The sequence below is a fragment of the Aulonocara sp. 'chitande type north' Nkhata Bay genome, linkage group LG6, assembly GCF_057382095.1.
Source record: "Aulonocara sp. 'chitande type north' Nkhata Bay isolate Kocher_YH1m ecotype deep benthic linkage group LG6, A_spYH_male_GT1.1, whole genome shotgun sequence".
Lineage (NCBI taxonomy): Eukaryota > Metazoa > Chordata > Actinopteri > Cichliformes > Cichlidae > Aulonocara > Aulonocara sp. 'chitande type north' Nkhata Bay.
Window position 1 is genome coordinate 41218654 of NC_141349.1, and position 17079 is coordinate 41235732.

The 17079-nt window shown below is 38.4% G+C and overlaps 1 protein-coding gene across 1 annotated transcript in view; it reads left to right on the forward strand.

The window, feature by feature from the left end:
- Window positions 1-17079, forward strand: part of dnah6 (dynein, axonemal, heavy chain 6) — a 55404-nt gene that overhangs the window by 13090 nt on the left and 25235 nt on the right. Inside the window, exons 20-46 of the mRNA XM_086296995.1 lie at window positions 1033-1176; window positions 1339-1494; window positions 1687-1737; window positions 2212-2304; window positions 2411-2530; window positions 2795-2975; window positions 3332-3428; window positions 4208-4433; window positions 5100-5264; window positions 5606-5716; window positions 5864-5989; window positions 6117-6272; window positions 6995-7156; window positions 7538-7675; window positions 8399-8566; window positions 8697-8845; window positions 9583-9690; window positions 10020-10146; window positions 10281-10493; window positions 10585-10806; window positions 11010-11132; window positions 11733-11915; window positions 12233-12376; window positions 12838-13059; window positions 13845-13992; window positions 14436-14593; window positions 15628-15759. Coding sequence (XP_086153121.1) covers window positions 1033-1176; window positions 1339-1494; window positions 1687-1737; window positions 2212-2304; window positions 2411-2530; window positions 2795-2975; window positions 3332-3428; window positions 4208-4433; window positions 5100-5264; window positions 5606-5716; window positions 5864-5989; window positions 6117-6272; window positions 6995-7156; window positions 7538-7675; window positions 8399-8566; window positions 8697-8845; window positions 9583-9690; window positions 10020-10146; window positions 10281-10493; window positions 10585-10806; window positions 11010-11132; window positions 11733-11915; window positions 12233-12376; window positions 12838-13059; window positions 13845-13992; window positions 14436-14593; window positions 15628-15759 — 4023 coding nt within the window. The remainder of the gene's footprint in view (window positions 1-1032; window positions 1177-1338; window positions 1495-1686; window positions 1738-2211; window positions 2305-2410; window positions 2531-2794; window positions 2976-3331; window positions 3429-4207; window positions 4434-5099; window positions 5265-5605; window positions 5717-5863; window positions 5990-6116; window positions 6273-6994; window positions 7157-7537; window positions 7676-8398; window positions 8567-8696; window positions 8846-9582; window positions 9691-10019; window positions 10147-10280; window positions 10494-10584; window positions 10807-11009; window positions 11133-11732; window positions 11916-12232; window positions 12377-12837; window positions 13060-13844; window positions 13993-14435; window positions 14594-15627; window positions 15760-17079) is intronic.

The following is a 17079-nucleotide window of genomic DNA, read 5'->3' on the forward strand; positions in this document are numbered from 1 at the left end:
ATCTTTGATGATTTTGGACGTCTCATGGATCCTTTGTGTGAAGTTATGAAGCCATTGTTGATTTCTACATCACTGCTTAGACCAGTGTTGGATGCAATGGATGACCTAAAGACTTGTGATGGCAACACTAACACAACTAGAAAATAATAAAGATGAAATGTAGCATGTTAGTCAGCGTCTGTCTCTGGTATTAAATGTTCTGTATCTGTAAACCTTCTCTTTCATACTGTGCTGCCTCAAAATCAAAGCTAACTGTACACTTGACTTATAAACTTTGACAAGAAAAAAAAACATCTAAATGATTCAGAGAAGACTTTGAAGAAATTGCTGTGGTTGGATAAAAGTAATATCAAGCTGGGACAGGGCCCTATACACAAAATCTTGGGAATTTAGTTCCCTCAGCCAGAACACTGAAGAACACTGTGGATGGATCTTCCAGCATGACAATGACCCTAACATACCACCAAGGCAACAATGGAGCGGCTAAATAGGAAGCACATTAATGTTATTGAATGGCCAATTCAGTCTGTTGACCTGAATCCCGATAGAAAAATCTATGGAAGGAACAGCCATGCGACTGTTAAGATAGCTCTAAATCTTTTAGGATTAGAGAGTTTTCCATTAAAGAGAAGTGGGCCAAAATCCCTCCTGTGTGCAAACCTGGTGATAAATTACGAGAAAAATCTTACCGCTGTGCTTACCAACAAAGGTTTCTCTGTAAAGTACAAAGTCATGTTTTTCTTCAGGAACAAATACTTTCACTTAATGATTTCAATTAATTACATGCAAAATAATTTATAACTTTTATGCACTGTTTATTTATATGGATATTTAGATGATATTCCGTCTCTCACCATGAAAACAAGACACTGTTCATTTCTTTGTAAGTGAGCCAAGTTACAAATTTAGCAGGGGATTAAATGATTATTTCCTCCACTGTATAGCAAGTCTGTCCATGCATACACTATAAAGTACAGTTTATAAATGAATGCCATTAGCTCTACTGTGTTCTTTCATTTTATCCATCACTAGAGCACGCTTCAACAACTGGACATGGAGCAGTTTAGCTCACAAGTCAACAAATACAACAAGTACGTCAACCAGCTTGAAAAGGGTCTGCCACGTAACAATATAGTTCCCTGTCTGAAGAACAAGGTGGACGTGATGATGCACAGAGTGGGTAGAAAAAAAGTGTTATGAAATATCTCATATTTTTTGTTTCATAGATAATGTTGCTAGCAGCCTCTTTATAAAATCATACCACATTAAAATATGGGCTGAAAGTAATAGACTGTTTTTGTGACTGCCCAAGTGGTATTTATGTGTTCTTTTTTTTAGCTGCCTGTGATCACTGATCTTCGTAACCCATGTCTGAAACCGGAACATTGGAAGACTTTGGAGTCTTTGGTGGGGACTTCCCTCAATGTGGATGAACTTACCATAGCTGGTTTAGAGGAGCTCAGTGTTTTCTCATATGGCAAGGAGATTCAGGAGGTAAAATGTATATAATATGAGATTTGCTTGTTCTGCTTAGGAGACTCTGGGTACTACTGAGTACACAACACATCCTAATACCTAATAAAAGTTACAGATTGATTAGAGATCCCAAATTTATCAGCTCATCATTAAATTGCAACTATAGTTATGGCAAACTCCTTAGGAACTGACACAAATATTAACTTTTAGGTTTCAGGACAAGCTTCAGGTGAGGCATCAATGGAGACCATTATCACAAAGGTATGTGGGTTAAATATAACTATTTATACAGATATTACATCTCATTAAAAGTACTAAATTAGAAGTTACATTTACATATCTCTCTATTTAATATACTATCCCCACATTTTATACCCAAATATGAGTAAAAGCCACTCAAATGTTACTTGATTTCAGAGAAAAAATGCTAATCTATTAGTGTAAAAGGGAAGAAACAGTTAGCTACGTTTGCATAACCAATTAACAAGACAAGATACGACACGTTACATGGCTATAACTATAATAGCATAAGAGGTCTAATGCAGCAGATGTTTCCACCATAGACAGGTTAACTGTTTTGGCTGCAGTGACAGATTTAGCACACTACTCAACACAATATCTACGCTCCTTTTGGAAATTCACGTTTATGGGAGAATAAACATGCATGCAAAACGATATTTAAGAAATTCCATGTGTTACTGCGTGTTGATGAAGCACTCCTAATGGGTCTTGCAGGTGGAGGATTTGTGGAAGAACACAGAGTTTACTGTGCTGTCCCATGGTGACACTAAGGATGTCTTTATCTTGGGAGGCACGGATGATATCCAGGTTGTGATGAGTTGCACTTTCATGCAGTCTATTGTAAAACATCACCAGTGTTTCAGTATCTCTAAATGTTTATGTTTCATCCCTCTGTGTTTATTTATGTGTGAAGGTACTCCTGGATGACAGCATTATCAGTGTGGGCGCAGTGGCATCCTCACGCTATGTAGCTCCCATCAAGGGGAGGGTCAAGAAATTGCTGACACAGCTGATCCTTTTTAACCAAACATTGGTAAAGTCTTTTAAAATAGTTTATTTCTAAGTGAAACTGGTTCAGCTGTAATAAAGGTTTGCTTTCTTAAATGCAGATCCAGTTTCATTCACATTGGCTTTCCTCAGTGGCTGTAGAAAAGAAAACAAAATACTTGCAAAATTATTTTTCAAAGTTTACTGAGTTCAGTAGATGGTTTAAGGGAACATTGTTGAGTTTTTTCATTCATTCCTATGCATTTTAAATACTCTGTCTGCTCACTGTGTTTCTTTTTTTCCTTTCTAGGAGGAGTGGCTTACATGTCAAAGGAACTGGTTATACCTAGAAAGTATCTTTTTGGCTCCAGACATAAAGAGACAGCTGCCTGCTGAATCAGAAATGTTTCTTAAAGTTGACAAGTCCTGGGAAGAGATCATGGCTAAAGTTAACTGGATGCCCAATGCTTTTGATGCAGCCACACAGACTGGTATGTGACTGTGTTTCAGCGGTTTTCAGCATTCTTTATTTTCATGGTTGCTGTTTTACACACACGGCTGTAGCTTTGCAGCTCACAGCTGAACACAACAACAACAAAAGACAGACAGGACCCAGTTCAGACTTTAAGCCGGCGAGGCATGATTGCAGATGTCGCTCAGGTGTCGTCTGTGTGGTCTGCGGTGCCTCTGCAGCGCCACAGTGACCAAACACGATGCATTAAAACAGCATTGTAGGGATGTTAATGCTGAAAGACGAAGGCAGAATTACTGTACATGCAAATACATGCATTCATGAAGGCGACTATGCTGACACACTGCATACAAGCCTGTTGTTTTATTCCAAAAGGTCTGTTGGAGACTTTGCAGCAGAACAATGCTCTTTTCGATGAGATACAGAAGTGTCTGGAAGCTTACCTGGAGTCCAAGAGAGCCATCTTCCCAAGGTACTATGCACACATGATTTGTTTGTTTGTTACATGATAGAAAAGCAGGCCTGTACACTGTATTGCAGCTAGAAGCCTCAGATAAGAGTAGAAAAACAATTCTGTCAACACCAGACACCAGCAACTAGTATCTTCAGTTCCCAGACATCCCAGTTAAAATAAGATGGGATGCTACACAGTCATAAACACGGCCCTGTCCTCATTTTTTTTTAATTTGTTGTGACATTTGATGTTTTCTGTTGTGTGAATAAAATATGGTTGTATGTGATTTTAAAATCCCTTATTCCACCACACCAAGTATATCATATTTGATATGCAAGTTTTGTGCATTCTTTGAGTTTTTGAGACTTCTACAACAACAGTGTAAATTTTGAATTTACACACATTTTGAATGGACTGTTTTAAACTTCACTTTGCTTGATCTTCATAAAAATCTCATGCTGCCGATTGATTCATAAAAATCAATCGGCAGCATGTTTAATTTTTAAATGCAATTAAAGATGCGGAGTTTGAAAGATTATTTGTGGATGCCGCGGTAATCTGGGTTCACCAAAAGTACATTTTGAAAGCAACAATTTTCATGTTTAGTCTATCGACATCTGATTGAAGATCATGGCAATGTAATATTCTTTTCCTTCCTTTAGATATGTTTCATAGACAATCTGATCTCTTAATGTCTAATTATTCATATTTTACATTTTTTGTTTTTAGAAAATGACAAACATTATTGTTAGATTGTTTGCATGCTGTGCTATGTACCTTTTGTCTGTGACTTACAGGTTTTACTTCTTATCCAATGATGAACTGCTAAAGATTCTTGCTCAGACACGTAACCCTCAGGCAGTGCAGCCTCACCTCAGGAAGTGTTTTGATGCCATCACTCGACTGGAGTTTGCTTTATTGCCTGAAGAACCTTCTGGTGCTCCAGAAATGTTGGATGATGGAGAGCAGAAGACCATATATAGCACAGACATCCTGAATATGGTGTCCCCTGAGGGAGAAAAGGTCAGGCTTGAGGAACCTTCAGTCATCTGGTCATTATTGTCTGTGTTTAATTCTGCATGTTATTCTCTCTTTAGGTCTTTGTTATAAAGTAGAAAAACTTTCTGATGTTTTTTACTCATTTGGCAGGTTAGAATTCCTAAATTGAACCAGTCATTGAGATACAAGTAAGATATGATTCTTAGGTAGCCAGTCATTTGAAAGCAAGAAGCTCACATGCACAAAATCTAAGAGAACAGTCTTAAAGAATAATATTATATCCTAATCACAAAGTATATGTAATTTTTAATGCAAGTGTGGATTTTATAGTTTGAGCTCTCTTTAATAAATACTACTTCTCTCTCACTTGGCAACCATCTTAGTATAGTAAGAACTACTGTATCTCAAGTGCAAGGACTTAGCAAGTACCAATTAAGGCATAAAAGGGACATCCCAAGTCTTAGTTTGCACCCAAAACTAGAAACATAATAAGACATGAATGGTGATGTTATCATGGACATTTGTTTTACAAGAATTCTTTTGTTGACATCTGTTTGCTGCTCTGGGTTTTCTTATTCACATGAAAAACTCCAGTCTTTGCTCAGGTGTCAATTACAAAATAGTATAATAAGCACAAGAGGTGTAATCAAATCCTCAACCCTAACTGATTCTGTGGTTCTGTGCTTGAAGGTGGGTTTGGCTAAAGGTCTGAAAGCACAGGGAAATGTGGAAGACTGGCTTTGCAAAGTGGAGGAGGCTATGTTCTCCTCACTGCGACAGCTCAGCAAGGCTGCCATTGTAGACTACCAGAAGAAGTCTAGAGAGGAATGGGTGGTGGCAGGACACCCGTCACAGGTACACAAATACACGAACACACACACACACACACGTGTGTTAAAGGAAAGTTGGGTGCTAGAGCCTTTTAGACTTTCGAAGGAGCACAGGTGCATGCTATCCTGTGTATAGTCATTTATTAGATTGGCACTGGAACAGATCAGGAAATCATTACTACTAAATTCCATTTTATAGGTATATTAACAATTAGCACTGCATAACTGTTTATGAGTCAACCAGACTCTTGCTGTCATATCTAAAGCTTTCATAGGTTTCTCAATTTATTTATATACTTTTTTGATACTTTTTGCTCAGTTTTGTTTATAAAAGATTTAACTTCACTTTGTCTTTATGCCCACCAGGTGGTGCTGACCATATCACAGCTGATGTGGTGCAGGGACATGGATGAGTGCCTGGAGGGAGACCATGACCATTTTGCTGCCTTGCAGAAATTTGAAGGCACCAACTTTGAAGTAAATCACAGTACAGATTCTTTTACTGCTTCTTTAATTCTGTGGTTACATTTTAACCTCATCAAACAAACCTGGACTTTTTTTGCTCTTTAATTTCAACGTTATAACCCAAGGATGCTTGCTTGATTATGTTTCTGTGCACTCCAGAGACTGAATGCCCTAGCAGCATTGGTACGAGGACAGCTCCCTGCTTTACATCGTAATATCATCACAGCCCTCATCACCATTGATGTTCACGCTAGAGACATAGTCACTGATCTAGTTCGACAAAAGGTACAACAGTGTAGTGTTAGCGGGACACTGACTATAGTTACCTGATTTTTCCTGTGATCAGTGTTATAAAAACAAAAACAAGTTAGTAACAAGTCACCACCTTCAACTGACTTAAGGTTTTCTTCAGGTTGACAACAGGTCCAGCTTTGAATGGCAGAGACAGCTGCGCTACTACTGGGACATGGACCTTAACAACTGTGTAGCCACAATGGCACTGTCCACTTACATTTATGGCTATGAATATCTGGGAGCTTGTCCTAGGCTGGTCATCACACCACTCACGGTAATGGAGAATATAAAACTACATTCACACAAATGTAGAGTTCCAGTTGTAAGTATATTTAGACTGTTCTTCAATTTTGTGTGATACTTAAATAAAAAATGTCTAAGAATTCAATTTTAATTTAATTTAGCGCCAATTCACAACAACAGTCACCTCAATGTGTTGTAAGGTAAAAGTAAGACCCTATGATTTTATAAAGGAAACAATCAGATGACCCCTTTTAGCAAGCGTTTGGTGACAGTGGGAGGAAAAAGCTCCCTTTTAGCAGGAAGAAAACTCATGTAGATCCAGGTCCAGCGAGGGGCAGCCATCTGCCATGATTAGTGGGGGGTGGGGAGAAGGAGAAAGCAGCGGAGAGGGACAGGACAGAAGACACTGTGGGAGAAGGAGGCAGAGTTTAATGATTAAATGCAGGAGTGCTGTAAAAACACAACGGAATACATACAGTCAAACGGGCCACAAAACAAAATACTAGCAAAACCCCCATATGCTACTGGCAATAACTTATCATTAGAATCAAAATACAGATTATATATCCAAAACTGTTTAGATAAATGTAAAAATTAGTTAGAAAAACTTACACTTGGCATATTTTTGTAAACACTGTTTTATTTCATTTAGACTTTAAGTGTTAGTTGTTTTATCTGTCATCTTTTTAAATTCTATAGAAACAAGGATCCTTTTCTTCATTTTTGTGTTTCTCTGTCTGCCTTGGGACGCAGGACCGTTGCTACCTTTGTCTTATGGGAGCTCTCCAACTGGACTTGGGAGGTGCTCCTGCAGGGCCGGCAGGGACGGGCAAAACAGAGACCACAAAGGACTTGGCAAAGGCGCTGGCCATCCAGTGTGTGGTCTTTAATTGTTCAGATGGACTGGACTATAAGGTCAGCTACAAGGAGTTTTATGAACCTAGATCGCTTTTTTGTCATTGCTAGACTACACCTGAAATAGATTACAGCTGGACAGGTGCTTGGAATCACTGTGACCAGCATAAAGGGCCGTTTCTGGTATTTTATAAGCCTGTTTATGAACTGCAAATAACTTTGAACAATGCTTTATGTCATCCATTAAAGTAAAATTACTGATGTCCTATTTACAAACACAAAAGATGTACAAAATCCTCTTTGAATAATTACACTTAACAGTGGAATTGCGGGTATTGAGTATTTGCCACTATTTGGAAGATAAGAGTAGTAACTACTTTTCAAGTCTTGGTATTCCACACATAATATCTGTTTTTAATGAATCACAATATTCTTATACAGATGATGGGTCGGTTCTTCAGTGGGCTGGCACAGTCAGGAGCCTGGTGTTGTTTTGACGAATTTAACAGAATCGACATTGAAGTGTTGTCTGTCATCGCTCAGCAGCTCATAACCATAAGAAATGCCAAAGCTGCTAAGGTATACAAACACATGCACACAGTTTTGCAAGAAAAAATCGGCTGTCATGTCCTAGAGTCACCTCACATAAAGTTAAATATTTCAAGTCTAATTTGTTGTTTTGATATTTCTGGCTTTTGATTTACAAAATACAAATTAGTAAAAGTTTAATTTAATTTCAAGTTTGTTATAAGTTACTCAAATTTGAATTGCCACCAGGTTGAAGACACCGAGTGTATTATCACGTCCATTTTTACCACCATTTCCTCCACTGATTTCGGGTGTTGGTGATAGTTGGTCCACTGTGTTTTATAAAGGCCAAAGTCAGATTTTAGAGTATTTCACCAACTGCTGACAAGCTGTATGGAGGTGCCAATTTCCTTTTCCAGTAGAAATAATTACCTGCCATTATTAATTGCAGTGCCAAACTTACTAGCAGATGGATTGCTGGCCATATTATAACTCTCCTTGAATAGCCATGGGTATTACAGTAGATGGGGTGTTGTCAAGAGGAAGATACAAAAGACTGCACTCACACTTTTTTTAACCCTTATTTAACCAGGAAGTGGACATCTTAAAGAAATACAGAAATACATTTCTGTATTGTAAAGCCTTATTTGATTGCGCTTAAGAAAAATGGATGGATGGATGGATATTTCACTTTATCCATAGTGAGTATATAGTTTAGGATAATAAAGTTGACCTTTTACTAACAAGAGTGTCTCTTTTATCTTTGTTATGTAGCTGTCAAGGTTTCTATTTGAGGGCCGGGAGATCAAGCTGGTGATGACATGTGCTGCATTCATCACTATGAACCCAGGCTATGCTGGAAGAACAGAATTACCCGACAACCTTAAAGCTCTCTTTAGACCAATAGCAATGATGGTTCCAAACTATGCTCTTATTGCAGAGGTAACTTCCAGTTTGTGTGTTTATGTGTCTTATTCTAAATTCTCTGATATTTCTCCACAGAATAAGCTATCATTTTCCCTCTTTTATTGACTTAAGCTCAGCTGCATTTGTTTCTCTGTTCTCCCTCCAGGTGATTTTGTACTCAGAAGGATTTGAGTCTAGTAAAACCCTCGCAAGGAAGATGACCCAGATGTACAAGCTGTGCTCAGAGCAACTGTCCCAGCAGGACCACTATGACTTTGGGATGAGAGCTGTCAAATCTGTCCTGGTCATGGCAGGGTCAGAGCATTACACGGACACATATGCATTGAATAATCAGGGCAGACAACCATCTTCTCTGAAATGTCTTTCTGTGACTGCTGTGATTTTAAATAGTCTCACACACATATACATGGATATGTTTAGCATTTACCATTTTGTGTATTCTGAAGCTACATGTACATTATGTTTACTGTGACATGTTTCACATTTTAAGTAGATAATTTGTTTTTCAAGACAAAGTGCTGCTGTCCACAATAAGACCAGTGAAACTGGTGATACTGGTGATTACTCAGATTAGAGGCTAAGAGCTTAGGATCAGAATCAGACTTTATTTATCCCCAAGGGGCAATTAAGAGCTCCCAGCACTTCCTCATTTAAACTCTAGTTCCTCTCTGAAAAAAATAATTTACATTTATTTTATTTATTTGATGCTTGTCATAACAAAGTGTTTGAAACACATGAAGAGATGAAGAAATGACACATTTTGTAATTACAACTATTTAAATGAACTACTTTAGAAGAGATGCTCATACTGGTTCTTTAACCATGCGGGTTTCCTTTTATATTTTATCAATTTTTTGTGAATATGACCAATATGAAGATAAAAGACAGATTTTAGGATGCCCATTACTAACACATAACTATTTTCATTGTATAGCAATTATTTGAAATCCTGGAGTGACTCTGCAATATTAAATATAAAAAAATGTTTAGGTCACAAAGAAATCCATATAATTTTTAATGTTTGCTCGTAGGTCACTGAAGAGAGAGAACCCTCACCTTAGTGAGGATGTGGTTCTAATTAGAGCACTGAGAGACTCCAACCTGCCAAAGTTCCTCACTGATGATGCCGTGCTGTTTGGGTAAGTCTATCTGACATTGTAAGGGACTGTTTCTTGCTCTGCAGCATAGGGATTTATACATTTGGCTGAGAAAAGATCCTTATTACAACCCTGGGCGCAGACACAAATCCTTTTGGGGTTGTGTCCTCTGCCAAATTAAACATGTGGAGCTACCCACCGTGGTGAATAAGGGAGCAATAACTGAAGTAGCTTTGTTATTTCTTGTTAAACTGCACAATAACAGTAAGAACATTAAGTTCTAAAAGTAAGAGTTTGTATGGTACCTCTTCTTTCTTTTTTTTTATATATCTGTATGTTTATGTTCATGGCAATCTTCCATTCCTTTCCAGTGGTATCCTGTCAGACCTGTTTCCTGGTGTTTGTATCCCTGAACATGACTATGGTGTGCTACACTCAACCATTGTGGAGTCTCTGGTTAAGCGAAACCTTCAACCGTTGGATAGCATGACTAAGAAGGTAGAGTTCAAGTGGAAAATATTCCAAGACAGACACTTCAGCTCAGTTAATTCCAGCTGCAGACGTAAATCTTTTTAAAAGATCAGAAATATTTTGAGTATTTAAAAAGCCTGTTCCTCTTATCTTCCTATTAGGTGATCCAGCTTTATGAGACCATGTTAGTTCGCCATGGAGTTATGTTGGTTGGACCAAGTGGTGGAGGTAAGACCACTGTCTACACCATCCTGGCAGACACTCTGGAGACCCTCCATCTCAAAGGACACCAGGCTGTCAACCCCTTCTATCAGCCTGTCAAGACATATGTGCTCAATCCAAAATCTGTCTCAATGGGAGAGCTCTATGGAGAGGTACAGCACACAGGAGACTAAATCTGACATCAGCAGTATTTCCTTTTCTCTCACTGCAATTATTTATTTAACTTTTGTGTCAACCTCTCAGATTAATACTTTGACATTGGAATGGCGTGATGGACTGATGGCACTGAGTGTCCGTGACGCAGTCAGTGACACTAGTGATGACCACAAGTGGGTTATCTGTGATGGACCAGTTGATGCCCTTTGGATCGAGAACATGAACACTGTATTGGATGACAACAAGATGCTCTGTTTGGCCAACAGCGAGCGAATCAAACTTACTCCATCCATACACATGGTGTTTGAGGTTAGAGCCAAACAGAGTGAAAGTGGAACTGGATCACTTTTGTTGACAGTAAATTGGATTATAAATTAATTTGCAGGGTCTTAAACATGAGCTCAAGAATAAACATTTAATGCTTTACTAAGAATATGAAGCTGGATTATAATGGACTCTCTTATAATAGGAGCTTGTAAATCTTAAGTCGTCTTCATAATGTGTATTTGCAGGTTCAGGACTTGGCTGTGGCATCTCCAGCCACAGTAAGTCGCTGTGGAATGGTTTATGTTGATCCTGATGAGCTCAAGTGGATGCCCTACGTGCAGACATGGATTACTGGGCTAGGGGACAGGGTATGTGCATGTTATATCTCCAAATTCTAGATTTCTCTTATATTATACAGATAGGATCTTAAGTATTTTGACAGCTGCTCCTTTGCTTCTCCATGGAACTGCGCAGCCTCCTTTATGGGATTTTTAGACAAAATCCATCCTGTTCTTCCTGTCCTTCAGTGTAACCAGGTGTTGCACCTTGTTGTAAACCCTCTGGACTTATACTGATATGAAGATATCTCTTGATTGCTGACTACTGCAGTCATATAGCCATTATAACTAGTAACAGATGCAACATATTGTATATAAAGTTAGATCACCTAAAACTAATTCCTTGTGGAGAAATGCATTTAAATTTAAATGTATTTTTATTTTTTATCCCTATAGGTTAATTTTTACATTGTAGTCAAATTGTTGTTTTTTTGCAGTGCATAGTTCTTCCCTCTTGATGTCAGTCCTACCTCTGGGCATTAAGAAGACTATTACTAGGGAGTCTAAGCCAAACTAGCAAGGTTACTTTATAAATTGTGTAGATAATGTAAATGCATGACTCTGCATACACTTAATATCCTGCTACAAGCTTCTCTGTAAACCTCATTTAACTTTCTCCTGTCTCTCCAGCTTCCAGACCCAGTGGGTGCATACCTGATGGAGATGTTCAAGCAGTACGTGGAGAAAGGTCTACAATTTGCGTCCAAGCATTGTGTCCAAGCAATTCGCCAAGTGGACATCAGTAAAGTCAGCACTCTGTGCTCCTTGCTGGAGGCTCTTCTGCTGGGTAACGGAGGACCAGACCTCAAGATGGTACATTTAACACAAAATGTAGCTGTCATGTTTAGTCCTTTTTTTGTAGGATGCATCAAAAGAATCAGTCATTTAGTTCAAACAACAATTTTGCAAACTTGACAATGAAATAAAAAAAGTTAATTTTTTTCCACAAAGGAAAAGCAAAAAATGTACAGGGAGCAACTTTGGTTAAACCAGCAATGCGTTAAAGATGAGAGTGTGCTACTTCTGTTCGACAAGACAAAGCCATAAGTTATATACATGCTTCTTGTAGAATTATTGACTTACTCACCCATGTTCTTACTTATTGATATGTCTTCTTTTTGTGGTGGCAGAATCCCAAGCACCTTGATGGTGTACTATGTCAGACCTTCATATTTTGTTATCTATGGGCCGTAGGTGGCAATCTGACTAGTTCTTACTGGGATGCTTTTGATACCTTCATCAGAGAGCAATTTGAAGGCAACAAAAATGCAAAGGTATGCAGCTGTGACCACCACACCTACAGAAATGGATGAGCTGTGAGGATAATGCAATCTAAATTATTTATTTATTATAGAACAAAACTGGGCAGTTTATTCAAATCGGTCAAAATTCATACACTTGTATTCAATGTATATAAAGTGGAATAATTTAAGCTGTTCACAGAGTGCCGTATCAAGCTATGTTAATGGAGCATTGACTGGAAGGAAAAGTGTATTAAGAATTCCAGATGTGAAACCGTAATTTGAACTTAACACACATAGGCACTCACATCCACACAAAGAATTGTACAAAGCAACACTTCACCAAAACTGCTGTTACCAAAGCTATTAAACAATGTGAGTGAAACTGAACATTAATGATTTAATGTTTTTTCTAGCTAATGGCATTTGGGCTGATACTTAATAAGACACCTAATAATTTTGTAGTAAGTTTTTTACATTTGTGTGTTTTGTAGCTCCCGACGTGTGGTACCTTGTGGAGTGTCTACATGAATTTTAATCACAGGGATCTGCAGTTATGGACAGCTATAATCCCTTCATTTAAATATAATAGGGAACAACCTTTTTTTGAGATGCTGGTTCCCACTACAGACACTGTTCGCTATGGATATCTGATGGAGAAACTGCTATCCGTGCGCCGTTCTGTACTCTTCACTGGTGACACGGGAGTGGGAAAGGTAAAGAATCTTAGAACAGATAATAAACGGATGACAAAGGGTACATTTTATAAATCCAAAGCTTTTCTGATATTAAATGGTAAAATGGTAAATGGTCTGTATTTGTATAGCGCTTTTACTTGGTCCTAAGGACCCCAAAGCGCTTTACACTATACACAATCATCCACCCATTCACACACACATTCACACACTGGTGATGGCAAGCTACAGTGTAGCCACAGCCGCCCTGGGGCGCACTGACAGAGGCGCCCCAGGGCATACTTGATGATGCAAAAAGAACAGCTGAAAAAAAGCACATACGTCTAGGATACTTTAGACTCCTTTTTGCACTTCATAAACAAAGACCCACTGCATGTGTTGCAGATGCCTTGCTACAGCCACACTTAGCTTTGGACAGAACGCTGCACATACATGTCATATTTTGTTGAGATTTGGTTCTGTGTGATTTGTGGAACAAACATTCCCATGCTTTTGGCATGACATATGTAGAAGGTTAATTGTATATATTAGTGCCACTGTTTATTTCATTCACCTGAATGACTGTGTGTACTGATGGATCTGGCAGTTTCCACTAAATTACTTATTATGATGGTGACGTATTAATAAAATGCTGAGGCGTTTTAGAGGGGAAATAGCACGAGTCTGCAGCAATGCTTAGTTATAGTTTCATATCCAAAATATCCATGGTGCTAAAGCAAAGGTAATATTTTGGTGTTGCAATTTAGAAAGGAATGCAGATATCAAAATTTATATGTGAAAAGTAATTGATGAACATGTTCTTGCAGACTGTGGTGGCCCGGGGCCTTCTTAACAGGATCCAGGAAAGTGCAGGATATCTTCCTGTCTTCATCAACTTCTCTGCTCAGACCTCCTCTGCCCGTACACAGGAGATCATTGAGTCCAAACTGGAGAAAAAGAGAAAGAACATTTTAGGTAAAAGAGCAAGTTTGGCAATGACAACATAAAAGCAAACCCAAGAACCATACATGTTGTGTCAGACTGTCATATGCATTTGTTACAATTGTTTGCACCATCTGGACAGCAATGTAGCTGAAAGGAAATCCTTTGAGAAACTCCAACTGATGAAGTTTTTCAGACAAAAGCTACCATCTTATTGTTTGAATTATAGGTCCATGCTTGTCAATGACATGTCTTCAGGGTCTAACTTACAGATAACACATTAAGAGGCCTTTCTTCAGCACATTCCCAAATTGTTCTGGAGCTGCTTAACACAACCATAGAGTCGCTTCCTTTCCATTAGTTTAACAGTTGCTTCCACTATTCATCTACACATCTACTGCCTGGCCATTCATCCAATAGTGCTTACACATTTACTTTTTTCTTCTTGAATATTTATTATTTTTCTCTCCATGTAGGTCCTCCAGGAAACAAGAAGTTGGTGGTCTTTGTGGATGACTTGAATATGCCTAAGCTGGACAGTTATGGATCTCAGCCTCCTATAGAACTCCTGCGTCAGTTCCAGGACTTTTCTGGGTTTTATGACAGAAACAAGTTCTTCTGGAAGGAGATCCAGGTATGCAAATAAGATGAGCTACACTGTAATGAGACATTAAAATATAAATGTGCGTGTGCATATGTGAGACTATGGTTGCAGTTGAGGTTATCTATTTTAGACTTTTCCAAGCAGTTTAAAAACAAAACCACAAGAAGGAGCATTTTCAAATTTTCAGATTTTAGAAAGATTATGGGGCATGTTTCCTATAAGTACAAGCACGTATCTAAAACAAGGGTAGGACAGTTCCACTAGCACAGCTGTTCTAGACTAGCTATAAGTTAATTGCTCATAAGTCTTAACCTTTTGTTTTTAGTGTCTGTACATTCTACGTTCCCATAAATATTGCCTACAAGTAAAGACAAAATCATTCTAGTCTGAACTACTGTGGATGTTTTCCCCGTGTTCAGTTTTTGAGCACAGTTAAAAACCTCATTTGTTCTGTTTGGTGTTTTTAATGAATACTAAATCCTTTTATGTAGGAAACCCAGTCATCTTGTGGGCTATTTGTTAGCTTTTTTATTCGCCATTTATAGAATGAGAATCAGAATCAGAATGTCTTTAGATTAGATTAGATTAGATGAAACTTTATTAATCCCTCGGGTGGGTTCCTCCGGGAAATTCCGTTTCCAGTAGCAAAGCACCGAAAGAAGTTGCATGTTACAGATACATTAAGGGGAATGAGAGTAAGGATATAAGCATAAATACACCATATATACACATATACACATGTATAGATACAGAATATACAATATGGATAAATAGGATTGCTCATTTGAGTGAGTATTTATTGTCATCGTCGCAAGTACAACGAAATTAAAAGTGGTCTCTGATCAGTGCATCATCCATAGAATGTTTACTACCTTAACTTGTGCTATACAAACACACATATACACACAGGCACAACTGATTTTAGAACATTTCTGTACTGTCCTTAAATGCCCCACACAAGGAACCCCTCTTTTATTGTCAATGGTGACATGTCAGGAAAAAGTAACATACTAGCGTTTTATCCGCTGTTTAGTAGTCCCTTTATTCTGTCTTTTTCTTCTCAGGAAATGACCATTACAGCAGCATGTGCTCCTCCAGGAGGGGGGCGAAATCCTGTGTCCCCCAGATTTATTCGCCACTTCAGCATGTTGTGCCTGCCAACACCCTCGGACACCAGCCTCAAACAGATCTTCAAAGTCAGGAGTCCTCCAAAATACTGACACACACACACACACACACACACACACACACACACACACACACACACACACACACACACCAGAGGTGTGGACTCGAGTCACATGACTTGGACTCGAGTCAGACTCGAGTCATTAATTTTATGACTTTAGACTTGACTTGAAAAAATGTTCTAAGACTTGTGACTTGACTTGGACTTTTACACCAATGACTTGGGACTTGAATTGGACTTGAACCGGTTTACTTGAAAAGACTTGATATTTTACCCCAAATATAAAATTTAACATGCATATTATATAGAGATTGAAAATGTGACGTCATTCACGGGTAGAACCGCAAAGGATTCTGGGAACTCGTGGCAAGCGGTACTAGCGCACGCAGGCTTTCAATTGAAATCAGTTAAACAGCGATAAAAAGAAACACAAAAATGTCAAGAAGCCGTTGTATTATTAACTGCAATAGCCGGTCGCATGACAGCCACGAGAAGCTGACGGGTAAAGAGATCGGTTGTTATCGGATTACGTCGTTGAAGAGAAATTGTTCAAGCCATGTTTCCGAAGTAACAAAGATGCGACGGATGGCCTGGATTGCTGCCATTCAAAGATCAAATATAACGTCCCAGAACCCTCCAGCTCACAGGTTAGTCTGCTCCAAGCATTTACACGAAGGTCAGTGTTTTTTAGTAGTTAATACGTCATTTTCATAACATAATTAGTGATATAGGTTACAAGCAAGTCTGGCGCTGAACAGAAATTGTCGCGCTATGCTCCTTTGTTTATTGTGCATAAATAGTGAATTGTCCTGACACAATATTGCGTTTTGCTTCTGTTATTATGGTACATTGACAAAAACATATACTTTTATTCACAGGATAAAACAGTTGTTTTGTATCACTAATTGCCCAGTACGATTACAGCATACAATATTATTGTCACTGCTACATTTCTGTGATGGGTACCAGAAATTATTTCCACTACTAATTAATTACCGTTGAGCTCAAAGGTCCTATTAATAAACGGTTAAGGAATGTGTATTTATGACGACGATTTGTGAGACTGGTAAACTTATGATACGTACGATGGTCTTTCGTTCTACACGGTGCATTTCAAGGTCCTGTACCCATCCGTCGGTAAACTGTACCTGGGCTTGTTGCAGTGACCGGAAGTTACTAAACTTCATGAGTGTATGCACTCACTCCAAGAACCGTATGATTATAAATATGCATATAAATATGCTAAGATGAGATAGCTGACTTCATCTAACTAGCAAATGTTTTCCAGGCTACGTTGGTGATACAGTTTTTTTTAATGTGTATGATA